Source organism: Ctenopharyngodon idella, chromosome 24 (assembly GCF_019924925.1).
Source record: "Ctenopharyngodon idella isolate HZGC_01 chromosome 24, HZGC01, whole genome shotgun sequence".
Lineage (NCBI taxonomy): Eukaryota > Metazoa > Chordata > Actinopteri > Cypriniformes > Xenocyprididae > Ctenopharyngodon > Ctenopharyngodon idella.
The window spans coordinates 19,455,634-19,482,488 of record NC_067243.1 but is presented as its reverse complement, the minus strand read 5'-3'; the positions used below and the strand labels follow the sequence as shown (position 1 = coordinate 19,482,488).

Below are 26,855 nucleotides of genomic sequence, written 5' to 3'. Positions count from 1 at the left end.
CCGGTGCGAAACCCCCTTTTATTGCATCAACATATTTCCTATTGAAAAAAGGACATTGTGATGAGGGGAAATTGAAGGTCCTTTAAATCGTAGTTATGAACCATAATTTGCTAGCTGTTATTACTAGTTGGAGGCAGGTGGAAATGGGAAAGACATTCTAGAGGACATTTGATTTTGCACAAAAATTTGGACACAGCCCGTGAGTGCAGGATGGGTCATCGCTGTTTTTAATTATTTTTTTTGTAGAGAACTGTAGATTTTAAATAAATGTGCTAACAGTTCAACTTTTAGGAGTAAATTAGCACATAGATAGTTAGCACACATGGACTAAAAGCCACACAACTTCATTTTTGAATTCATGGAGTCTTCAAAATCAGATTATTTTGTATGTATGTCTTATTTCCCGGCAAATACCGAATAATAAACACGCAATCTACTTGCATGCATGGAAATCTGCCTAGATTTATGTGATATTCCGAAGTTGTCAGAAGCTCCGGGTATGAAGCGCAGAAGATAAATGGGCTCGGTATTACGCCATGGTTTGTTATTCTATCGAGAATTATTCTCTCCTAACGCATTGTTCTGCCTTGATGCTGTTAGTCATGGATGACAGGTATTGAGCAAATGAAGTATTTGCTTGTTTAGGGCGGCACAGAGAGAGCGACAGCTGTAGTGGAGTGTTAGTGGAGCCCGTCTGAGTCCCGTACAGGTTAGTCGTGACCATATGGACGCAGAGACATTGATTCAATGCGAGAAAGAGATAGGAAAATGGTAAGAAAGGCAGAGAGAAAGAAAAAGCAATGGAAAGACAGATTGATTGAAATGAAGTCTGGAAAAAAGGAGGGAGAATTTGAGTGAGCGAGCTGTAGAGAAGGCTTATCTGTCTCCATAGTGAGGACAGGCTGTGTCAGTGTTTATTGAGAAGCATGGCCTCACCCTTGCCAGTTCATTTGTTTACCGCCCCGTCCAGCACTGAGAGAGTCACAAAGAGGCAGCCATGCTAATCTCAATCAAACGATTAAGACATTATGGCCGACCTCTCTGAAGTATTAATGGGTCATTCTACAATACAGGTTCCTCTTGTGACTATAAATTGGCATGCCCATAACCTGTTTCTCTTTGGTGTATTAGCAAATCTACAAATAAAATTCAAATATTTAGAAATTAAAACCTTATTTAACTAGAAAAGTCAATAGTTTCATTGAATTAACCTAACAATATGAAAAATGCCCAATAGCCTAAAGCTGAGCTTTAAACAAGCCTTGACTGAGCAGGAAAGCCGACTTGAGAAAAAAAAATAATATTGAAACCGTGATAAACAGGACCCATTCAAATGATTAATCAAACATAGATTTCACAACTTCCTTGTCTTCGATGTTTTATGGCATTTCATGAATCATTATTTATAAGTTGTCATTGTAGCGAGGTTGTTTGCTGGAACTTGGATGAGAGCCGTCTATGGATAATCTAACGCTGTAGGGATTTATTAAACATAATCATGCTGTACACAGCCAATAATGCATCCCAGCAGTGGTCTGACATATTTCTGTTGCACAGCTAAAACGTAAATGAGAGCTGTATGGGAGAGCCTATTTGTTGAAATACATTTAATCATCTTGTCTTGATTTGGCATACAGCCTCTCAGAGGAAAAATTTATATGATGATTTCGTCAAGATTGGTTATGTGCTCCAGATGAAGGGCTGGAAAATATTGAAAGGATTTAAGAGTGACATGAGATTGAGGAGCAACAAGTCACCAAGGCGTGACCTTTAACATCTTGTTTTGTAAAGACTGACATATGGAAGAGATTTGTTATATGTCCTCTATCAAGAGAAGTGATGGTCACAGCATGCTACGGTGTATGTGTTTTGTCACGCCAGTTGGCTAAGTGCTTGGTAAATGAAGTGAACACTAGCTCGTCAGGAGAGACTGTTTTGAATGGACGGAGCGTCCCAGGAGTGCGCTTTCTGACGAAGCGATTTTGCTCTCAGCATGCCTCAGAAACCCAAAGTTTTCCATCCTCAAACAACAAGAGACACTCGGCAGAAAAAAGGCTGCACATTCAAATTGACACTCTCCAATTTTAACAATAGATTATGTTTCATCTTTTTTCCATTTGTTTGTGCCATGGAAAGAATATTTTCTTTTTGGACACTTTGCTTTAATCCATAATAGCCTGCCATTTTTTATCAGAAATAGGTCAGTATATTCACAACAGAGAAGGATGGGCCGCTTCAGTAAAAAGGAAATCAATAGAGACATCTATTTGTCGTAAACCAGGACAGCATGATTTTTATCCCTTTCTTCTCTCTCCCTCGATACTTTTTCTTCCATCCACACAAAATGACAGCTCCTCATTTTTCAGCAAAAGCATTATGATCGGCCATTTCGCTGAATTGCAAATGGGCCATAGTGAATGCGTTTTTTTGCATAAATTATATAAATTGAAGCAAGGCTTTTTTTTTTTTGCTCTTCCATCACCTTCTTTGGCTGAAGCTGTCTAAATGAGAGAGGTTTGGCATTATGGTTGCTTTTGTGTCCTTTTTGACCAGGCTGTGGTCTGGCGTGGGGTTGTTACAGTAGGGGTTACTCAAGGATGGGTACTGGGCCCCCTTCAGTTTCTTTGTAGTCACATAATCTGTCTCTTCCCCTCTGTGGTGAGCATGCTTTGTGCCGTCTTCAGCTTCGTCAGCTTTTCTCCAGCCGTGCTGTCCTTTTGTGAGTCCCTCTGAACCTGAAAGACCTTGTTGTGAAGAGATGTCAGCCTAGAAAAACAACGGCGAGTGACATGCGTCATGCAAACAACGCGTGTTTGCTGTTGTGGATTGTATACAGAGCTCCATCTGCTAAGGTGGATTACAACTTTGCAGACCGCAGCAAGTGACAGTGGACAGGCACGTGCCTGCGTGGGCATTTGGGCGGCGTCATAGTGCACCTTCCTTGCCATTCGGTAAAGTGGTACGGCCTTGTACAAGCTAAAGCGGTTATCTGTCACTCCCCACTTTCACCATGTCTCATCACTTTTCTGTCTCGCGCAGCCGTCCAGTGGCCGACAAGTGCAGCATGTCAGCATGAAATGAGGGCTTTGATTCATGGGGCAGGACAGATACGGAGGTCATCTGGCTCCGGCAGATATGAACACCACTGATGGAGGCTGACTGCTGATGTTTAAGATGGTGCTGATGAAATGTCCTTGTGCCATCATTAGCTTCCTCTACGGTCTGGTGCGTGCAAGCAGGCGCGTTCACGCACACATACACAGAAGACACACATAGTCTCCCACAGCCAGAGCTTTGACTAAATGGCATAAGACCTGGTCCACATTGCAGCTTATTCTGGCAAATATTTGTTTTAAATGTTTGGGGTCAGTATGATTGATTGATTGATTGATGGATTGATTGATGGATTGATTGATGGATGGATTGATGGATCGATGGATTGATCGATCAATGGATGGATTGATGGATCGATTGATTGATCGATTGACCAGTTGACAGATTGATAGATTGATCGATTGATTGATTGGTTGATTCAGCAAGGACGCATTCAATTGATCAAAAAGAGAAAGTAAAGAATTTATAATGTTACAAAAGTTTTCTATTTCAAATAAATGCTGTTCTTTTGAACTTTCTATTCATCAAAGAATCCTGAAAAAAAGTATCACTGTTTCCACAAAAATGTGAAGGAGCACAACTGTTTTCAATATTGATAATAATACTAATAATAAATGTTTCCTGTCTTCAGTCTTTAAAAAAAATCGTATGATCCCAAACGTATATATATGCAAACTCTTCAGTTTAGTCTCTGTGGAAATAAGGATATTATGCTGAACCTTAAGAATTATGCCTCTTCACAAACCATCTTTATTATGTGAGTTACAATGGCAATAACTGTAGAAGTGCAGAGACAATTATGCACTCTGGAATAATGAGAACTATAATTATCCTGTAAAACTTCTGTTTCTAAATTATTCACTTGTAATTTTGTTGAATAAACCATGCAAAAGACTGGGATTTTCAAAGAGATCAGTCTTTCAAATTAGAGATACTTTAAAAACCATTGGAAAACCACTTCTTAGCTGCAGAAGAACAGACTGCAGAAGCTGTATCTGAGAGATTAGAGCTGTCTCTTTTGGTCCTCATGAAAGTTGTGTTGAAGGGATAGTTCACCCAAAAATTAAAACAAAGCTTTTAACAAAGCTATCATATGACTTCAGAAGACTTGAAATATAGTGCATAAGTGATATGGAGCACTTTTATGGTTTTTATACATCCTTTTTGAGGGTTGAAAGATACAGTAATCATTATTTGTAATTGCATGGAAAGCAATGACCGGCACATTATTAAATCTGGGTTTTCTATAGAAGTCATACAGGTATGCAATGATGACAGTTTTCATTTTTGGGTGAACCATCCTTATAATACAGAGGAAGGAAAACTTCTTGCTTTTTTTGTCCTTTTCAGGTCTTGTTTCCTCTACCTGTACCATCTTCCCTCATTTTCAGTGTTTTAATGTATCAGCGGTTGTCAGCGCGACTCCACCTGCGCACTTAGCACCTTGCCGGCTTTGTATCCATTCTGATTAAGTGGCAGACTCCTTAATGATGTGGTGGACTCGCTCCAAAGATCAACTTCATTTTTCACCACACGGCCATTAAAGAACTCGCCTCTTTAATTTTTGCTTGCATAATTCAAATCGGTTGCACCCTGCAGTATACACTGCAGACGAACACAGAAAAAGTGTACAAATTTTTAACATAAAACTAAAGAACCTTTTAAAGTGCATAGTTCCTGAAAATTAATAGTAATTGGTGTTTATTAAAGGGATATTTAGAACAAAAATGAGAATTCTTTCACGTTTTTTGAAACATGTATGTTTTTCTTTCAGGGAACACAAAAGAAGTTCAAATCAATGCTTTTAATGACATACGTTTTAGTCTGTTTCTTACAGAAAGCTATTCGGCATGAATTCAGAAAACGTGAAATATGGCATACAAGTAATTTAGACTGTTATTATGGTGCTTTTAATGTGATTTTTGGAGCTCAACAGCATCCATGCCCATTTACTTGTATGGAAAAGAGCAGCCAAGACATTCTGCTAAACATCTCCTTTTGTGTTTCACGGAAGAAAGATAAGAAGGCAATGTTTCATTTTTGGGTGAACGGGGCCTTTAATATTACATTCCTTAGCCTCGCAGATTACAAATAGCTCAGGAGGAATTTTAAGTTAGATTGATTTGCAGAAAGAAGCCCTCATCACATTTTGTGTTGCGTTAAGAAGCTGTCGTAACAGAGAGAGATTACACTCCTCTAGGAGTTGTGTTCTTGAGACAAATGTACATTTACCCAATAATGTACAGGATTACTGAATCAAGGTCGACGTGCAGCAACTTTATCCCTTAATCCCGTGTTTTGGTTTCAAACAGCATTTGTCGTCCAAACAGAAAATAAAATGACAAATCTGAAAACAGGAAGAGATGTAAGAAGTAGTCTTAAGGTTGGGGGGATTTTTTTTTTATTCCCCCAATGAGGTTGCCGCTTTGTTTGCTGATTATAGGAGACATCTTTTCACCCCTTATGTTTCTCAATATTTTTTGACCCATCCTTTTCATTTCCTGTAGCTCAATTGGTAGAGCATTGCACTACCAACGGCAAGATTGCAGGTTCGATTCCCAGGTAATGCACATACTAAAATACATTGCTTGAAAGTCAGCATGAAATGAAAATTCTAAATACATGTTATAGATTTTATTGTGAAATATGCATTGTGCATTGTATCATTTTATATAAAATGTTTGGGTAACATTTTACAAGAAGGTTTCATGTGTTAAAGGATTAGTTCACTTTTTTTTAGTTCACAATTAGTTTGGTTAAACCCCACCCCTTGAATTCTCCACTTTTGAGAGCCACGCCCACATCTCAACATCCAAACAACAATCGGTAGATTGAAGCAAGTCCCCGCCCTACATTTCTTCTTTTTCGATAATCTGTAACACTCGGTTGTACATCACAATATGGAAAAGATCTGTCGCTTCTTCTGTTTCAAGTCACACGAGCATCAATCCTTAACCACGATGCCCCTAGGCCGTCTCCGTCCGCACCGGGCCTGGGCGAACTTAAAGGTGCCGTGAAAGACTAAAAGTGGGGCATGCACGAGGCCTCGCCGTGACCTACCTTGTTCAAAGGTTCTGGGGGAAGAGAGCTGTGACAGGCCTACTCCTCGGTGGAGAACATTACTAATGTGTGAGGGTGCAGGACGAGCCAGGCCTGTGATAAATAGCTCCCAAACATCCCCGGCTAACTCATAAGTCAACAGTAAAAGAGAAAAGCTGAGAGCCCTCTGACCAGGAGCTCAAAAATGGAAGGGGAGAAAGAAAAAGACTGTTGTTTTGGGCCTACCGAAAGGGCCAAATTCCAAGGAGTATCGTAGCCTCAAGAACTCCCTCAATCTTCAGGAGAAAGCCTCTCCCACAGCTACGGTATCTTGGAGGAGTATAATGGTGTTTTAGTTGGAGGGAAAGTTGCAGGACAATGTAAATCCTAATAAATGAGCTGAATATGTGCTCTGAGAGGTGGAGCGTCTCTGCGGTTTGCTCCTGTGTGGTAGAGCGAAGTGGTAGAGTGACGCACCTCCGACTTCAAAATTATTGAGAAGAGTTATTGCGTGCCACAGTTGTGGTTGAAAGCCAATTTGACCTTATAGCTTGGAAAGTACTTTCATACATCAGAGAAATGGCGTCAACAACAACAACAACAACATGTATATGCAAATGAAGTTGCTTTCGTTTTTCCCTGAAGTTTTTTACTTTTTTTTTTCTCTATGTAACTGTTTTTATCTTAAGTAATATTAATATATTTATTCATTCCTCTTTTTTGCCTTGTTTTTCCAGTTTTCCCAGTATGTTCAGTTGCCATTTACTCGCATTAGTCTTAATTTTTTTCAAAGGCCATTTGAAGTAAACATTTGCGCATTTTGCACTACACTTTTTTTTCATTATACTCTTTACTCTTTTACTCTTACTCTTTTAAATTAATGTGACATTGTTTACTCATCTTTTTTTTTTTTGTCATTTCTTTTCATTTGTTTTTATTATATACTGTTGCTCTTTTTGCATTACTTACATTTTTAACTCCTATCTATTTTCAAAAGTGTTTTTGTATTTATTTATTTATTTATTGGTCATTTATGTACAGCTGGCACTTTCTTGAGTTACTATTTTTATTTTTTATGCAGAATCTAATGTAAACATTTAATTACGCAACCCTGTCTGCCAGAGTTGTTTATTTGTAGCCAGTTTTTTGTTTTGTTTTGTTTTGTTGTGTTTTTTGTTTTGTTTTGTTTGTTTTGTGTTTTGTTTTGTTTGTCTGTTTGTATTTGCTGTAAGTCTGTTTGTATTTGCTCTAGATGTTTCGTCTGGTGACTTGGCTCCTTTTATTTTGTTGATTATTAATCTTTGCTTACAGCCCAATTACATTTTGATGATTTTGGAAAAATTCTTTGAAAAGGAAATGTTTCTTAGTCAGAAAATAAAAGAGCTATAAAGAGTTTCAACAAAAGCCTACAGTTTTTAAATATAAAACCTGAAGATTAAGCTTCAATATTTCATACAAGTTTTGTTTTATGTTATGTTATGTTATGTTATGTTGTTTTTTTTTGGGGGGGGGTGTACTCTTATTTTTCAAGACATCATTCAAGTAAAATTTTGTTTGTTTGTTTACTCATCTCTTTTTTCAAAATTGTTCTTGTATTTCCTTTTTTTGGTTGATATGTACAACTGCCATTTTCTTGTGTTATTCTTTTATTTTTCATGTGGCCTCTAAAAGTAAACATTTTCTTTACTCAACCCCATTTTTCAAAGTTGTTTATTTTAATTTGTACAGCTACCACATTGGGTTATTCTTATTTTTCATTTCCATTTAAGTACACTTTTTTCTTTTCTTTTCTTTTCTTTTCTTTTCTTTTCTTTTTGGTTTATATATCTCTTTTTTCAGTTTTTTTTTTTTTTTTTTTCTTTTTATAATGTACAGCTGCCAATTTCTTGTATTATTCCTTACAAAATCTTAAGTAAACTTATTTTTACATCCCTATTTTTAATTTTTTTTTTTTCAGAATGAAATGCCTTTATCTTCTGTTATTCTGTTTATCTTAAGTAAACTTTCTGTTCACCTATGCCTTCTTTCAGATTTGATGTGGTCGTTTGGCATTGAGGATGTAGTGTGTTTTGGGGGAGGACGTTGCATGTTTCCTTGACACGGGGTAATACATCACCCGCTCCAGGGGGTCTCCCTGGTATGCTCCTCAATAATGAAGTTCATTCGTTAACTTCCCCCTCAAAGGCCACGCTCCCCCGCTGCCCTTTTCAGCAGTTGCCGTGGCTCGTACAGCAGTCATAGTAGCACGCAAAGAAAAACATAATCATGCTTTTTGCCTTCGACAGTCACTGTGACCGCAGACGCTCCACATGAAGGATAAGAAGGGCCATTACCTATCCCTCATGCCTAGTTATGACCGTAATTATCACACCCAAAATCACCTGCCCTACTTCCTGTAGAGACGCAGGCGAGGTTCCCCTCCCAATCACCTCCACTTCCTTTTTTTTCAGTGAGAGGGAGTTTCGTGCGGCTTCACGGGGAGGAAGAAAGAGATCATTAGGATGCTGAACATCTCTTCCTGGCCCCGGTTCAGACCCCGGTACATGGTGTTATGTCCCCTCCTCCTCCTTGTCTCCTTCTCTCAAACTCTCTTTCCAAAGACTTGGATGAGATCTTCGCATATTTTTTAAGACAGAAAAACTCATTTTTTATTCTCTTTTCTTAAGCTCTAAGGCGATACACATTTACCGTAGTGAAGCACAAATCCTCCAGTCGGTTAAATCTATCGGTTGATATGATCTTAAATAGGATCCCACACCTGAGGCACTTATTCTCATTTTTGAAGTATTTTCACCTCGGTCCTCTGAGCATTTTTTTTCCTTATTTTTTTTGTCCTTGCTATTAGCGATTCGCAGCTCACCTTGACTGCCTCTCTCTACCGCTCTCAAATTAATCTCATAAACACATTTATTTGTTTGTCTCTTTCAGCCACGTCGGCAACACAAGAAAATGCCCAAAGACAAAGAAATTGGTTTGACATCTCTGCTCTATTAAAACTAACCGAGCAGCGACAACATCGACGGCAACAGCAAGCAAACAGCCGCTTGGGGCCATCTGATGTTTTCAATTAGACCGAGCACAAGGGGAGTTTAATGCTTATCAAATTGTTTACTGCCAAACGTCTCCATATTATTAATACCTGGAAGGGTTCAAATTTAATTTGAAGTAAACACGCTCAGTGTAGAGGAGGATTGGAGATTTGTTTGAGTAACATGTCAAACAGAGCTTTCTGTCTCTGGTCTCCGTGCTTTGTTCTTGGCAAGTCTGTTTGTATTTGCTCTAGACGTTTCGTCTGGTGACTTGGCTCCTTTTATTTTGTTGATTATTAATCTTTGCTTACAGCACAATTACATTTTGATGATTTTGTAAATGTTTTTGGGAAAAAGAAATGTTTCTTAGTCAGAAAATAAAAGAGCTATAAAGAGTTTCAACAAAAGCCTACAGTTTTTAAATATAAAACCTGAAAATTAATTCATACATGTTCCAGTAAAAAGTGGGTATTTGGCAATATTTTATTTTAAGCCGTCTCCCCAAAGTGGTATCCAAAATGTGCAATGAAACCAATCACATTGGCCCATTTTTCAATAATTGCTTCCCAAACTGAGGCTGAGTCATTCTTTGGAGCATAGTGTCATTATATCGCACACTAACGAAGAAACTGGCCCATTTTTGGTTTTGTTCGATGCTACTGGGAGCACATTTTGTCTGGATCTTGATGAGGGGATTCATTTTGGTCGTATAACCCTCTTTCTTCGTCTTCTGTGAGATTCAAACTTGACATTTAGAGTAAGAAAGTGGTCTTCAGAAATCAAACACTCCAATGCTGATTTCAAAGATTAGTTTTTAATGATGATACTTTTTTTGTGGTGGTTAAGCATGTCTCTGATCAAACATCTCAATTATATATCATTTCTTGATTATTAAATCAGTGCTAAAAATTTTTGAAAATGAACTCAGTGTTTCTCAAAAGAAAAAACATACTAATTCTCTAAATCCTTTCAATGTTGTTTTCTTTGTGTGTGTGTTTGAACTCCCTCTGTAACGTCTCCCTCTCTTTCAACGAAAAGAAGCCCAATAGTCTTGTCTATTTATCCTGGAAATAGATATTCCCCTTGTTGTCGGAGTGATTTATTGAAGTCCTCTTCTCAGATGGAAGCCACAGGAAATTGCCTGGAATGGCTCTAAATTGGTTTATGATTGTTTTATATGGGCTTGTGCGCTTACGGTTTGATATTGTGCTCCCGCACTCTTCGGCATATATATATTAAACTGATCCATATTGAGGTTGTTGGTGTGTATTTAGGGGTGACTTGTTAATTCAGTAATGGTCTGAGCTGGCTGCCGTGTCACTTTCGGCATTACAAGAAAGTGCCACTTCAATGATATATCTGTTGTTACTACCGTCAGGATGGTCTGTAACAGAAACTCTTGGCTTAATCTAGATAAAGCAGAAGCTTTGGCCTCTATCTGGTGATCATGTTGTTGGATGTATGCTGTTGATAGACTGATATTAGTTCCTTCCTGTGAGCTGTAGATCGAAATGTCTCTGTGAGACCATCATCCTCTTCACTTTCCCTTTGGGTTTTAATAAACCTTGAAACAAAGAGTAGGTGACTGTAGCACACAGGCTACTGTGTATATTATGTAAGGATGTGGTTTTGGGTGCTGAGAAACATAACACATTAGAAGTTAAAGCTGCCTGTGACAATACTGGAGTGTAGGCTAGTCTGGGTGCAGTAAGATATGACTTGAAACAGCATTTGTAACACATTTAACTTGCATAATATTTCAGAATAAAACAGAATATTCAGTGTGAAATAATTAGGATCAGAGTCAGTTGTTCTAAAACCAACTAGTTGTTTGGTGAGGTTGAGGTCGTAACTAGATTTTTTTTTTTTTTGAGCAGCAGTGCTTTACAGTGGATAAATTTAGAGGCAGAACCTCTAAATGAAAGTGTTTCAGTTTGTTGACAGTCACTGTTAACAGTTACTGTTAGCATGCTACTGTTAGCATGATAAAACCCCTCATGAGTGTTTCTAAATATCAACATTTTACAGCACCATCTACTTGAATTGAGAAAGACCAAAATTTTTTGTTCCAGATTATGTTTGTTGACAGTCACTGTTAACAGTTACTGTTAGCATGCTACTGTTAGCATGATGAAACACTGAGAGTGTTTAAATTGCTACATTTTACAGCACCATCTACTTGAATTGAGAAAGACCAAATTTGTTGGTTCAAATTATGTTTGTTGACAGTCATTGTTAACAGTTACTGTTAGCATGATAAAACCCTTCTTGTGAGTTTCTAAATACCTACATTTTACAGCACCATCTACTTGAATTGAGAAAGACCAAAATTTGTTGGTCCAAATTATGTTTGTTGACAGTCATTGTTAACAGTTGCTGTTAGCATGCTACTGTTAGCATGCTAATACCCTTCATGAGAGTGTTTAAATTCCTACATTTTACAGCAAAATCTACTTGAATTGAAAAAGACCAAAATTTGTTGGTCCAAATTATCTACAAATAACACATTACAAATCAGTAATAAAATCTGACAACATAGGTATCACAAATGTTGTTTTCTCTAGCTCAAACCATACTAAAAACTGGCCTTTTTGCCATTGTTAGCGCTATGCTCTACTGGTTAATCTTCAAGAACATTTTATTAAATAAATTTATTAAATATATAAATAGTCAAACTCCAGTTGCATGCCTCTAGTAGTTTCAGATTTGGAGAAAGTGCATTTTACATTCTGAAAACAAACTTTTTTCTTTCAAATAATGTGCTGATGAATCATTCACACTTTTATGAGGGGCATTTAGAGCTCATGTAGTCTTCACTTACATGCTCTGTGTTCCATTAAAGCAAACTCCTTCCCTCTATGGAGCTTTGGTTTCAGTGTTGAGGAGAGGCAAGAGTTAAAGAGGATAGAGGATCAGCTGCTGTTCTGCCCGTGCGTGGGATGCTACTGACAGACTGCTAATGAGCCCATTATCGGCTGCAGTCCTCCGCCTGGCTCCTCGGGGGCACCAGTGGATGCTCTGCGTCCCCTCTCAATTGAATTCCATCCCACAGGGGTTGTTTACAATAAATACATTTGCTTGAATTAATCAGGAGGTGGAGAGCCAGACACTTGACTAGGGCTGCTGTGTTTATGGAGAGAGACCGGGAAAGATTGACAGAGCCCACCTTTGGCCCACACTGTACTTTGGTAGGGATACACCCACGCTGGGCCAATATTTGATATAAGCTGGTTAGAAAATCACCTTGTTGGGTTAGGGTTCTTTACTTATGTTTTATGAAGAACCAGATTGGATTGTACCTATGCTTGAGGCAAAATGGCACATGAAACGTGGTGTAAACAAAGGTTGTACACTTTCCTGAACTCATTCACCTCGTGTTATGTTTCATGTTATTTACAAAAGTGGGATGTTCCTGGATCAACATCTGTTATTGTTCCTGGAACAGGAACTTCTTGTCAACCAATCTTTGCCTTGTGGTTCTAGGGGGTGATTGATTTCACCAATTAGTATGTGATCCTGGAACAACATTTCAAACAAATTTGAGTTAGCTGTAGATATCAAGTTTAGACTTAAAACCAGGGTTAGATGCTTCTTATTCACCAATCGTTTCCCTTTTATTTTAAGTGCAAATGATGGTTAGGGTTAAGTTTAGGGATAGGTATAGGGGTGGGACTATGTTTTTGGACAGGAATGTCGTTCCAGGATCAACAGAAGATGTTGGTCCAGGAACAAATTTTACTTGACGAAATCAAGGCGACCAGTTTTAGGGGGTCACTGTGATTTTGCCAAGTAAGACATGTTCCTGGATCAACATATTGTGTTGATCCTGGAACAACATTTCTGTCTGAAAAATTAGTGCTAATAAAGATAAGCCCTACCCCTAAACCTAACCCTACCCGTAACTTATCCCTACAATCAGAGAGAAAAAAATATGTGAATAAAACTGATGTAGAAGCACTTAACCCTGGCTGTAAGCCTAAACTTGACATAAACCGTAAACTTGCCCCTTAAATCTGATTGGTTGATTGAAATGTTGTTCCAGGATTAACAAAGGCATTGATCCAGGTACATGTTGTACTTGGTGAAATCATGTTCAACAGTTTTAGGTTTTGATTCATTGGTCACCATTATTTTGCGAAGTAAAACGTGTTCCTTTTGTTGGTCCTTGAACAATGTTCCTCTTGAAAGTATCTCTCCTAACCCTAACCCAAATATCAACCCTAAATCTGAACAAAACCGCTTTATTTGGAAGAACATTGTTCAAGCCCTTGACCCATAACCCTTTATCCCTATCCCTATAATCTGATCAGTTGATTAGAAGGTTGTACCAGGACCATTAAGGATGCTGATCCAAGAATGTGTCCTACTTGGCAATTCACGGTCACTGGGTTGGGTTAGTGATGTGATTGAAACAAACCAATTTAATCAATTCATTGCCTGAAAATAGGTGGCATCTTCTGAGACTGCCATCAAACTTCATAGCCCTTGGTTCTGAGTTTGGGAAAGCCATGTTTAAAAGAGAGAGAAATGCATTCCAGGGTATTGAGCGGAGAAGACGAGGCCTGTCTGGTGGCAGCTGTTGCCATTAACACCACTTAATTCCTCCGCCGATTGTTGCAGTTCTTCACAGTTTGATTTTTGACACCTTGTAGATGCCGACGTCTCCAGTGACTAGTTGGGGACATACTAGGAAATTACAGAGTGTGATTTGACATGCCTCACTGGTCTAAAAGCCTAGCATTTTGTAGAGAGTAATGCTTTTGTATATCAGTTTTATTATCTGATACTCTTTGGCTATATAATGAGTGCCATATCATGTGATAATGTATATGCAAAGTTGAGAAGTTGTATGAGCTACAGTTGCAAACAATCTTGCACATGACAAATGTTCCACTTTCCTTTTCATCTGTAACTCTCAAAGCCACAGACTTCTTTTTTCACCATTACTGATAACATATTTGAAGTCTAATCTTGGGTTATCGCACTGAAATCTAAAGGTTTAGGAAGATGAAAACGTGCTGTTAGTTTTTGCATGCAAGTGCACATGTAGCCTTTTTTCCACTCCACGTACACACGTATGCACCTGAACTGCACTGCCCAGAGGCACGCTGTTCTGAAACCCTTTCTCGCAGCAGTCTGCTCTAACCACAGCACTGTTGCTTACCTACCGACCACAAGTATCTCAACAGAGTGAAACAGTTTAACCTTACCACAAGCTGCAGTTGGACTGACTCATCCAATGAGCGCAAGTACCACACGGTCAAAAACACAGTAGCTTAATGGAGGCAAAACAACCCACCGCTAGCACTAATGCTAACAGCACAGCGTGACACGAGCTAAACTACCTCCATGGCGGCTAATTCAACTTTGCGGCTGCTTCAACGTGGCTAATTTTCAGCTATGATACACCTCATTTGATAATCATGGAGGGGAAATTATATTTTGCTTATTAAGCGGAGACCGTTGACGGATTAGTGTTGACATAACATGAGTTAATTTATTTTCGCTGCCTCTAATGGATCACACAAGAGGTCGTGATCAGACGGTAATTTCGGAGATTTATGGCATCAGGTGTGGAGTGTGTATTTGCATTTTTTTTTTTTCAGGGGATTCACAGCACAGTTATTCCTGCTCATTTAGTGTTAAATTAGCATAGCAACCACAGCCGTTCAGGTAAACAGTGATTTTACCCTTAGCCTATCACACATACAGAAATGTTTATAACGCTAACAAATTGTACTTTGCTAACAATAGTTTCTATTAAAATACCATTGCTACAACAGCTTATCAGTAAAACACCAAAGCTCCTGGTAAACCCCACATTATGGGGACAAAATGTCCCCACATGGATAGCAGTAACAGAAATATTTGTCCTTGTGGGGATATTTTTTGGTCCCCATGTGGAAGACAGCTTATAAATCATATTAAATTATTATTATTATAATTTTTTTTTTTATGTGAAAATTTAATAAATAAAAATTTGTAGGGTTAGGGTTAGGGGATACACTGTAAAAATATTAAAAATATAATATTTTATTGATTTGTTATCATAACATTTTTTCTTTTGTCAAATCAACTTAGATAATTAATGTAGTTCAGATAACACAATATTTTGAGTTTCTGTTGATTAAACCAATCGCCTTCATTGTCTAAACTCAAATTTTTAATTTCAGTGAACTCAAAATTTTAAGGCAACTAGGTAACTTACTTTTTTAAGTTAAACAAACAGTTCTTTTTTTACAGTGTAAAATTCTATAATTTTTATAGTATAAAATCATAATGTCTATAGAAAGTCCCCATAAAATATGGAAACCCAATGTGTGTGTGAGAGAGATTTAATAATTCATGAATCCATTATTTAAGTTATAATTAAATTATTTAAATTATAATTACATTAGGAATAAATCCTTTAAAAAAAAAAATCCACTACAATGGTGTACATTTTAGTAGAATGTTCAATAATATATTTTTTTTTATTAGAGGGCATATTAATTAATTTAAATATTATTCACAGTGCATTGACACACTGTAAAAAAAAAAAAAAAATCATGATTTATTACAAGATGTTCTTTTTTTTTTTGTCAAATCAACTTAATGTGGTTCAGATAACATAATATTTTGAGTTTCAGTTGAATAAACCAATCGCCTTTGTTGTATTAACTGAAATTTGTAATTTCAATGAACTCAAAACTTACTTTAAGTTAAACCAACAATTCTTTTTTTTTTTTTTTTTTACAGTGCAATAGCATCATTAAAACAAACAAACAAACAAAAAAAACAGCTCAATGGTATATTATAGAAGATGCTTTAATAATATGATTCCCAACCCCCCTTTTCTTTTTAAAGCACTGAAATATTGCTATCTCAGATTCACATTAGTCCAGGGTGGAGATGAGAAGAGCAGGGGCTCATTTATGAGGCTCAAAATGGAGCTGGGTTTGGTTTGTGGCCGGAGCCAGCTCTCTCTAAGACCAGAATCATGAGCAGCCAGCTGCTAAGAAGCCTGAGCAGATTATTAGAGAGTGAGAGAGAGCAAGAGAGAGAGAGCTCACGAGGGGGAGGGGGTCTCCGACGGAGCAATGGAGAGAGAAAATGAAAAGGATGGTGAGATAGTGAAACTCATCAGACAGTCACTGTGTGGTGGGAGGATCAGTATGAGCCTCTCTCTCTTCTTCTCTCTCCTGCTATCTTCTGGAGCTCAGCTGCCAGGGCAGCCCGTGTGAGCGCCTCTCTCAGCAGGCAGGACACCGAGCAGCGAGAGAGGAAAAGATGAAACCAGCCTCCTGGAGGGAGGTCAGAGAAACGGCCAGTAACACGCTCTCTCTCTCTCTCTCTCTCTCTCTGAAAACATCTGGAGTTGCTTGCAGCCTCATCTGCCCGGCTAATATTAGCACACAGGAAGCAAGAGACTGCCGCCAAAGCGCCAAGACAAAAGAAAAACATGACATTTTTTTGACTCTTGCCTTTTTCTACCCCTCCTGTTTTGTTCAACAGCTTTATTGGCATAAACTTTGCATTGCTAAAGCATTAGTTACATTATATATATATACACATACCAGGGATGGCAGGGTGTTTGTCGGTTGGGAACATGTCCCGGGCCCTGTGAAGAATTGGTGTCCACTAAATGAAGGAGATGTAAAAAATTGCTCAGGGCCTCTTGTATTTTAAGGAATTAGTCCCTAAGAATGGGTCACAAATAGTCAACTCAAAACCAGATTAGTGAGGTAAACTATTTAATCTAGATTTTTTAAATGTAGTTTTTTTTTTATATATACAAATTATAAAAAATGTTTATAAAATCTATCTATATGTCTATCCATCTATCTATCTATCTATCTGTCTGTCTGTCTATATTATATTGTTTTTGTTTTGTTTTTTGCAGCAGTGGTTAAATTAGTGAACTGCCTAGTACAGAATTTTAGTCAAAATATTAGTCAAGTTTTACATTTTGAAGGGCCCTAGGTTGTTCGCATGTGTCTGTAATTTAGCTACAACTTAAAAATTTTAAGTTGTAGCTTAATTTCACTCAATAAATGTATTCTATAATAACTTTTAACACCTAGATAGATAGATAGATAGATAGATAGATAGATAGATAGATAGATAGATGGCATGTTTATGTAATTTAGCTTAAGTCTTTCACTACTTTTTTATATCACACTAAACATTAGTCAAGTTTTAAATTTTAAAGGGCCCTAGGTTGATCATAGCATGTGTCTGTAATTTGTAACTTAAAAAGTTTTAGCCAATAATTTTTAAGTTGTGGCTTAATAATTTCACTGTCACTTAATAAATGTAATTATTCTATAATAACTTACACCTAGATGATAGATAGATAGATAGATAGATAGATAGATAGATAGATAGATAGATCATTTCACAATACTTTAATTTAATCATTTTAAAATGCCTTCTAGTTGGCCTTTTTTTTTGTAATCACACTAAACATTCTTGAAATTCTTCTACCATCATGATTGAGAGGTGAAAAAAAACTTGTTTGCATTGTGCTTCTGTTATGACTTTCTCTTGTTGGCGATAAAGCACAAGAGACAGTGACAGCAGCCCTGAACCCCCCTCAACCATCCCATCAGCCCCGGTCACAGCCACTGCAGTCTGTAGAAAAAGACCCAACCCCCTTTTCTCCTCCCCCTCTCCTCTCATTGGCCGCTCCTCTGCCAATCACAACCCAGAGGCGGGCCCAAGAGTGAGAGAGCGCTGATGTCAGAGTCACATGGATTCTGGTGTGGTCATGCGAGCGCAGCTGAGCGGCAGAGCTATGCTGGCCAGCTGCTGCTGAAACAGCAGTGGACTGCTCGCGCTAGCACTCGCAAGACCGCTCGCCTATGGACCGCCGAGCTTAATGATGTATTTTGTGATTTCAGCTATGAAAGGTAAGAGGAGAAAAGCATGCTGAGGCTTTGTCTGTCCTTTTTGTAAACTTCCTTTTTTGCAAGCGAGTCGTGCTGCAAAGGGCTTTATTTATAGTCAGCCAACTCTCTGTTTGAGCGTCTCATGTAAAGAGAGAGAGAGAGAGTTGCTGGCTTGTGCAAGTTTTTATTCCAGTAGAATTAAGTTGTGGCTTTGTCATATATTTCTATTATGCAAAGAAATTAAGTTAGTGCTTTGATAGGAATGACAAAGTTCTGAAGCAGCTGAATGTCAAAAAAAAAAGAAAAAAGAAAAGATGCTGATACCTGGTTTTTCCCATTCCTGAGCTACACTGGAAAATCTCAGATAAATGGAAAGCAAATTTAATATTTTTTGGTTATTTTAAGTAGTCAGCTTTTCAAGAACTAGGGGTCTCGTTGTCCCAAGTCAGAAATGAGAGTTTTTGTGTGTGTGTTTGTGTTGTTGAAGGGAAGAGGTCGAGGAGAGTTTGAGTTAGGACACAGGACATGTCGACTACCAGTCGTTTTGGTTGACGTTGGCATATGTCGTGTTCCACTGACCTATTTTTTTGGGCCGTGAACAAACAGGGTGAACGCCACACCACTATACTGGTGTTGATCATGCCTCCGTAATCCTGCTTGGCGGACCCAACCCCCCGCCATAACACACACTCATCCGCCGCCTCTGGGCTGGATAACCTGCATGCTCATATTCATTCCTTTTCATTTGAAGTCTTTCTTTTGTATATATACACTTTAAAATACATTTACACTCTCCGATCCATTAGCGCTCCATGTCACCACACACACCCCCTCCTCTCTGCACGCGCACACACACAGCTGTCATTCTGTATTAGGCGAGAGGTGTTGAGAGTGGAAAAAGCAATGGATGTTGGTGTTGAGCCGCGGTAACACCACTCTTCTCCTTCGCACCCTCTCCGTGTATCTCCCACTGAAAGCTTTTCGACAGTTCACCTCCACTGCACTCGCAGTTATTGCATTACCACAACACTGAACCGCCTCGTAATTCTGGTATATGTATGTTGAGGCTGAGTTAAATAGCATACATATTAATGTATTGCTTTTTTCATCAAAATGCATCGCTAAGCCTTATTTATGTGTTTTTTTGCGTAATTAAATATATATGCAAATTTTCCGACTTGCAAGGAATTGTATTGAAGCACATGTTTTATAAGCTATTTCTTCTGATCTTTGAGTGTTTGATTTGTTCATACCTGAACCTGCATCTGAATATGAGAGCGCCTTGTTTAAGTGTGCATGTGGGTTTCGTTTTTTGCATGCATGTGGCTGTTAAAAAGTGTGTGTGTGTGTGATTGTGGGTAAGATCGTGCAAGTTTGTGTTGTGGAGCTGGAGCAGGTGTATGAGATAGCCTCTGACCTCGGGTCTCATGTGTGGGTTGTTCTGAAGAGGCTTACAAACTGAAAATAGAGCTCTTGGAGACTGGAGGAATCCATAATCTTACAACCAAACCACATCTACAGTGTGTCTAACTATTTAATAATTTCCTAATGTCTTACAGAGATTGATACTTACTAGAGATTGATAATTGCAGTGAATCAGTTACAATATTTTGATAGAATTGTGTGTTTTTAGACATCTTCTATTGTATTTTTGGTCCCACTTTATATTAAGTGGCCTTAACATTTTACATTTAAATTAATCATTTTATACAATGCACTTATTGTGTGTGTACATGTTTTTTTTTTATTGTACTTGTATTTTAAAAATAACTGCATGTAATTACATTGTAATTACATCTGTAATTACATTGTAATTACACTGTTGACCCATCACTTACACCTTAACCCTACCCATACCACCATACTTATTTTTTGATGTAATTATATAGTAGTTAAGGCCACTTAATATAAAGTGGGACTGTATTTTTTTTTTTACACAATTTCATTTGCATTGCTGAAAGTTACAAATCATGAATAATTACTATTTATTTATGTATTTATGTTGTTGTTTTTGTTGTTGTTAATGCATTCATAGAATTTAATGTCATATTAGAATTATGAATAATTTCAGTTCAGCATTATTATCAGAGCAGTCGACTGATTGTGACACTGATTTCGCTGTGAAACCACATTTCGTTCACGTCAGGCAATTACTAGCCTAAGTCATTTGACAGGCATGTCGTTACAGACGCTAACGCCTCCTTGTTCAGTAACGTGATACGGTTATCTGTCTTTTTTCCGATCGTACCCGTCATCCCTCCTTTTTCCTTTCCTCTTTCCCAGCCTTCTAGCCACACACTTGCCTCTCAAGTACCTAATTACCTGTAATGGAAACATCCCTCTCATTACCCTATGCAAATGAGATAGCCTGCTCCACACAATTAAGATGAAAACTCCAAATATTAATTACATAATTAAAGAAAGTTGTTTGATGTGCCAAAGACAGAAAAAAACAGGTCTGTTTCATCTGAGTGGTAATTAACCCTTTAATAAGCTATAAAGTGTGTTGGAAAAGATCTTTTTTGTGTGTTTTGCTGCATGTGTTCTGAAAAGTACCAGACTAGAATGAATGTATACGCATGTAGACGTTACAAACAAAGTCAAGGCAAATAACATTTGCATGCTGAAGTGAACGTTAGTGGTTTGCTCTTTCCCTCTTTAGTCGCTAGACTAGTAGAGTGCTGTTGACTAGTGTGATTCTCTGGGCTCTTCGGTAACACAGCAGAGGTTAACAAGATTGCCTGTAATCCAGTTAGCCACAAAGGACAGAAAGAGGGCAGGCAAAATCAGATTAAGGTGAAGTAAAGATGTAGCCCAAAAGCTAGGGTTAAAAATAAAGAGCAAGATTACTGGCCAGCATGGAGTGTTAAGTGGACTATTTCTGCAGTGGCGCAATGGAGTGCGGTAAGGAGTCACTTTTATGGATATTTAAGCTTAGATATTATGCCACTTGGTATGGTGTTAATGTTTTTGCATTAAACATTTTAAGCATTTTTGGCAGTTTTAAAATGTAAAAATTCACATTTGAAGAAGAATTTGTAATAATGATGGCTCTTGAAAGTTGTGTTAAAATAAAGGTGGAAAAATTATCATCTTATATGTTATTCACATGCCTGTTTGAGTGGCAGGTTCATGGTCAGATTGAGATTTTATTCTGATGGGCAAAAAAACTAGCTATACTTGAACTTTATCATCATCTTGTATTCTGAAATTTGTAAGAAAGCTATTTAAAAATGGTTGCATTCTTATGGTAGCCAGGGGTGGCGCTATAGCTGTGTATTGCATAATTTCTCTTCTTCTTTGGTCCTGTTCTTGCAGGTCATTGTTTAACAGCACAGGCATTAACTCTGTCAGCACTTTTGAATACTGAGGTTTGTAAATGGAGAGCATTGCAGAGTATTCTATATCAGAATTTTGCTTCAGGGAGATTACTTATATTTTTATTAAGGATTAGTTCACTTCAGAATTAGAATTTGCTGATAATTTACTCACCCCCATGTCATCCAAGATGTTTATGTCTGTATTTCTTCAGTTGAAAAGAAATTAAGGTTTTTGAGGAAAACATTCCAGGATTTTTCTCCATATAGTGGACTTCAACAGTTACCAACGGGTTGAAGGTCCAAATTACAGTTTCAGTGCAGCTTAAAAGAGCTCTACTCGATCCCAGCCGAGGAATAAGAGTCTTCTCTAGTGAAATGATCAATCGTTTTTTTAAAAAAAGGAAAAATTATATACTTTTTAACCACAAATGCTCATCTTGCACTAGCTCTGCGATCCACCACGCATTAAGTAATCACGTTGGAAAGGTCATGTGTAACGTAGGCGGAAGTACCAAGCAAGTGTTTACAAAGAAATCGGGCAAAGACTAAGTCAAACGGCCTTTACAAAAAAAGGTGAAACAATGATGTCGGACGAAAAAAATGAGTCAGAGTTTTTCGCCCTACCGCGGTACTTTCGCCTACGTCACGCGTGACCTTTCCAATGTGATTACGTAATGCAAGACACATTGCAGAGCAGTGCAAGACGAGCGTTTGTGGTTAAAAAGTATACAATTTTTATTTTTTTTTTAGAAAATGGCTGATCATTTCGCCAGATAAGACCCTTATTCCTTGACTGGGATCGTGTAGAGCCCTTTGAAGCTCCACTGAAGCTGCAATTTGGACCTTCAACCCGTTGGTAACTGTTGAAGTTAACTATATGGAGAAAAATCCTGGAATGTTTTCCTCAAAAACCTTAATTTCTTTCCGACTTAGGAAAGACAGACATAAACATCTTTGATGACATGGGGTGAGTAAATTATCAGGACATTTTAATTCTGAAGTGAACTAATCCTTTAATGGCATTGCAGCATTATAAATGATAGGCATGTGTCTGAATGCTTTGTAATCTAGTTTAATCTAGTCCAGTCTAGACCTGCCAAAAGACATGACTGGATCAAACCATGGGATCAATCCTGGCATGTGGAAGTTGTTTTTGGATTGATAAGAACATATACACGCACACATACACAACACATAGTCTGTCATCATTCTCCTTAGAGGTAGAGTGACCATATTCCACCACAACTTGTGAAAGAAACTGAGTGCCACATTTCCACAGGTTATTACAGTGTGTGGCATGTGAGAGAGAGGCTGTCGGAGTGTGTATGAGTGTGTGTCAGAACTATGAAATGCATTACCTGCCAGCTTGGGCACGGTGACTGCTTAATGAGATATTGACTGGCCATTGAGAGCATAGATTTTTGATTTAGCTCCAGTGGTGTGTGTGTGTGTGTGTGACAAAGCATCCGGACAGTCTGAAGATGGTGAGGGAGAGAAAGTGGAGCGGATGAATGAGTGAAATCGAGACGAAAGAGAGTAGAAAATAGAGGGAGGGGGGGGGGGGGGGAGAGCTTCTCTGAAGAATTGTAGTCTGGCACTTCTCCTGGTTACCCATGCCATGCACGGACACACCCATCCTCACGCTACATCTGAGCCCTGGCGCCTCGGACAGTTTGGCATGAGTCCCATGTGCCAGTCTCGACTCACCCTTTTGGCAGGCAAGACAATCTCCACTCCAAAGAAAATAGATCCTTGTTACATCAGATGCTTCCCTCTCTGCTCAATCAAACCTGCGCTAATTTTATCCTATTAGATTTTGTCAGCATGAAACAATTATTAATCCTATCTACTTAAATACACATTATTGAGGTTCAAAATGTTTCTTTCCCCACTTTCCTTATCAGCTGATATCACCAAGGCCTCTTGAAGGAATATTCCAGGTTCAATACAATTTTGAAAAATCCCTGGTTTTTATCCCTTAAAAAAAAACAGTGTTACAGTAAGGCGTTTACAAGTAAATGGGGTTGATTTTTGGAGAAATGTAAGCTTTTGGTGGTCCCTGCCATTTTTATGGTCATCTTAGGGTTTTAAAGGTAGGGTAGGCAATTTCAGAGAGGCTAGCAATAGCAAGCTAGCTTTGAAAGCATAAGATACCCCCCTCCATTCAGAGCATCTCAAAAGCCATGCCTCCTTCAAAACACATGAAGTCAGAGAAGAGTCTGCAAAGCGTCGCGATTGAGAGACGGCGTTGCATTTCCTCATGTCTCAAAGCACATTACATTACGATAATAATAAATGTAAACAACTTGCAGAGCTCTTACTTGTTCCACTTGACTGCTGCAGATTAATTTCGATGTTGATAGTTTTGACATAGAAACGCATAAATCTGAGTCTGAGGACGTGAACAGTGTTGAGTAGAACTTCACGAGTTGCCATCTCGTAATTACGGTTATGACATGGCGTGAACGCAGCCTAAGATTGTTGTTTTGGTTCAGGAGGAACTGTAAAATGCAGCTGCTGTTTGTTTGTGGCACTCTGTGACTGTCTGTCTACAACTTTTTTGGTCCCGAGACTTATTTTTTAATATTTAGACGACTTCTATTATTGATTGCTATCAGAATGTGAGGACAGTTTCAACCAGTATAACAAAAAGTGTTTATGAAAACATTGCCTATCCTACCTTTAAATGATACATTGTCATAGCAAAAAAAAAAAAAGTAAAAATTTACATCTTGTGGCCATACTATTGAAACATACTATTGAGTTATTTTAACATTTTTGGATTGGCCCTCTTCGGTTCATTGTAAGTGCCTCACTGTCAACAAAATGTTGTTGTTGTTGTTGTTTTAAGGAAAAATTGTAATTAATTTTTGTGGTAATCAAAGTGCTGCTGATTAAGCCTAATCTGTAATGAACCTAGAATATTCCTTGTACCCAGAGTAATTTTCAACTAGCAGGTGCCAGTGATCCAATCAATTCCTGCCAGATAACTCAAGTCACCTCCTTTATTTTTGTCTTGTTGAATATCCCATTTCACACTGAAATGTTGCATTACGAAACTAATTGGGTTGCGAATGTTGTTTCCTGTTGATTAAACACACAAGGTCTACTGATTATTTACCATTTGCTTTAGATTTCGTTAAGCATCAGGCATTGGTTTTTTTATGTTTGTGAGATTTGACTGTTCAGAAGGATAGTCGTCTCACGCCTTCGGAGTAATTTCCTACATTGACTCCACGTTAAGAGCACAGTCGTAAGGAATCCTTTGATGTCTCGGGCTGTCAGAATGTATTTCAGGCCTGCCAGAATTCTCCTTCTCACAGTACTTCACTGATAACACATTCACCACAGGTCCAGCTGCACCTACACACACACCGAGAGTGCTCGCATGAAGCGCACACATGCACAAATGCTCTACCCTCTCAAACACAGAGTAGGGTGAAAGGTGATTATTCTCACACTAAAATGCAGTTGGAAAAGAGTATGAGGTTGTTTTCATTTGAAGACAATGAGAATGAGGAAGCGGGTAGAAGGGCTGCACAAGAACAAGTGCAGGGGTCCCAGACAAACACTGCCGCATTTGTCTTCAAAGAGTGCCTGGGTCCACCAGTTCAGGGTTTATAGAATCTTTTGAGATTCAAATGAGGCTTGTATCTATTACTCCAAGCCAAGGTTAGTTAGGTGTGCCTTGGGTGTAACTTATTAACTGATATACATGCAGCTGTAATCACGCAGTATGTTTTAGGTCTATGTGCACATGGTGTCCACCATGCACTCCTGCAGGTGCAGGTGAGATTATTGCGTGAGACCGCTTTGCTCTTTACTCTCATTCTCACTGGCTGAATGCGGCAAACCACAGTGGTGATTGAAGGTGCTCCTAGTCGCACCGGGCTTTTCTTGCACAACTTCAATTCCAAGCACGTTGTTTTGCCCCTTCAGTATTTTTTTTCTTCAGGGAGTGTCTTTTTCTCCTTATCTTCTTTTTTTGCCCCTCCTTCCTCCTTTTGAACACTCCTCTGAGAGCTGTCCACTAACCTTTTGAAGTTGCATCAAAGAGGAAATGGGGGGAAAAAGCATTATCGATTTTGCGTTTTGTCAGACTCAAATATAAAAGAATGGAGAATTGTGCAACAGAAACTCTGATGTACAGGACCAGGGTTTTGGCCGCTCTCCCCGTTCTTTGCCCCTAAACAGGTGAGCATGCTAACTATGCCACCCTGCCTTCTGTACAGTAGTTCCCAGGATCCCTACTCCTCAAACCTGTGCTTTTGTGCTATTAATCCCTGGGTAAATCAAATCCTTTTAGACAGACAAACCTGCTCTTTCTACCCTGAAGATGTCAGCCCTCTTATCCCAACTGCATCGAACCGGTATCATCTTTCTTGTGAGCTCACAGACTTGACCCGGTTTCTCTGACAAGAGTCGGAAAGGGTTGCCGAGGGTTTGCCAGTAATCAAATCTGCACTGCAGGCATGCATGAAGGAGTGTAGTTGTTTGTGTTTGGAAAGAGTGAACGATTGAGAGAAAGAGGGTGACCCATGGGAGGTAGATGAGATCTGATTGTCTCCTTTTCTCCTCACTCTTCGGTGACCCCACTGTGACATAAGCAGAGACCCCTGGGGCTTGTCTCAAGTCATTCCTAACCCACAGAGCCTGATCCAGGAGTTTTGATCTCAATCTTGTTTTTCCAAAGGTTACAAGCTGAGGTTTTGATGCCAATCCTAGATCAGTAAAGAAAGTTTGTCAGAGCTATGTTTTTTATATATATTTATTTTTAGCTTTTTTGCCTTTATTATGGTAGGACAGTAAACATACAGGAAGCGAAGTGGGAGAGGGAGAGGGGGACGGGATCAGGAAAGGTTCGCGAGCCGGGACTCGAACTTGGGTCGCCCGAAGCGCAACCGCGTTATCTATCTATCTATCTATCTATCTATCTATCTATCTATCTATCTATCTATCTATCCATCTATCCATCCATCCATCCATCCATCTGGGGCTTGTCTCAAGTCATTCCTAACCCATAGAGCCTGATCCAGGAGTTTTGATCTCAATCTTGTTTTCCCAAAGGTTACAAGTTGAGGTTTTGATGCTGATCCTAGATCAGTAAAGAAAGTTTGTCAGAGCTATGCTTTTTTATATATATATATATATTTATTTATTTTGGGCATTTTTGCATTTATTATGATAGGACAGTAAGCAGACAGGAAGCGAAGTGGGAGAGAGAGGGGGACGGGATCGGGAAAGGTTCACGAACCGGAACTCGAACTCGGGTTGCCTAAAGCACAACGGCGTTATATGTCGGCGCTGCCCACGAGGCTATCGGCGCCGACTGTCAGAGCTATGTTGAGCAGATTTGGATTTCACTTGTATGTCCGACACTTAATCTGTATTGTATTATCAACATACTACTTATTATTATTGCTGCATGTTTTATGCACAGCTTGGGAATGAAGCTTCCACGAAGAAATCAGAGTGATAATGAA

The 26,855-nt window shown here is 38.6% G+C and overlaps 1 protein-coding gene across 2 annotated transcripts in view; it reads left to right on the top strand.

Moving 5' to 3' along the window:
- The window catches only part of roraa (RAR-related orphan receptor A, paralog a), a 342,660-nt gene that overhangs the window by 246,591 nt on the left and 69,214 nt on the right, over positions 1–26,855 (top strand). Inside the window, exon 1 of one of the 2 annotated variants that reach the window (XM_051884029.1) lies at positions 17,929–18,073. The exons of the other annotated variant lie outside the window; for it this stretch is intronic. Coding sequence (XP_051739989.1) covers positions 18,043–18,073 — 31 coding nt within the window. The 5' untranslated portion in view covers positions 17,929–18,042. Of the gene's footprint in view, positions 1–17,928; positions 18,074–26,855 lie in introns of those variants that run through there. 2 annotated transcript variants of the gene reach the window in all.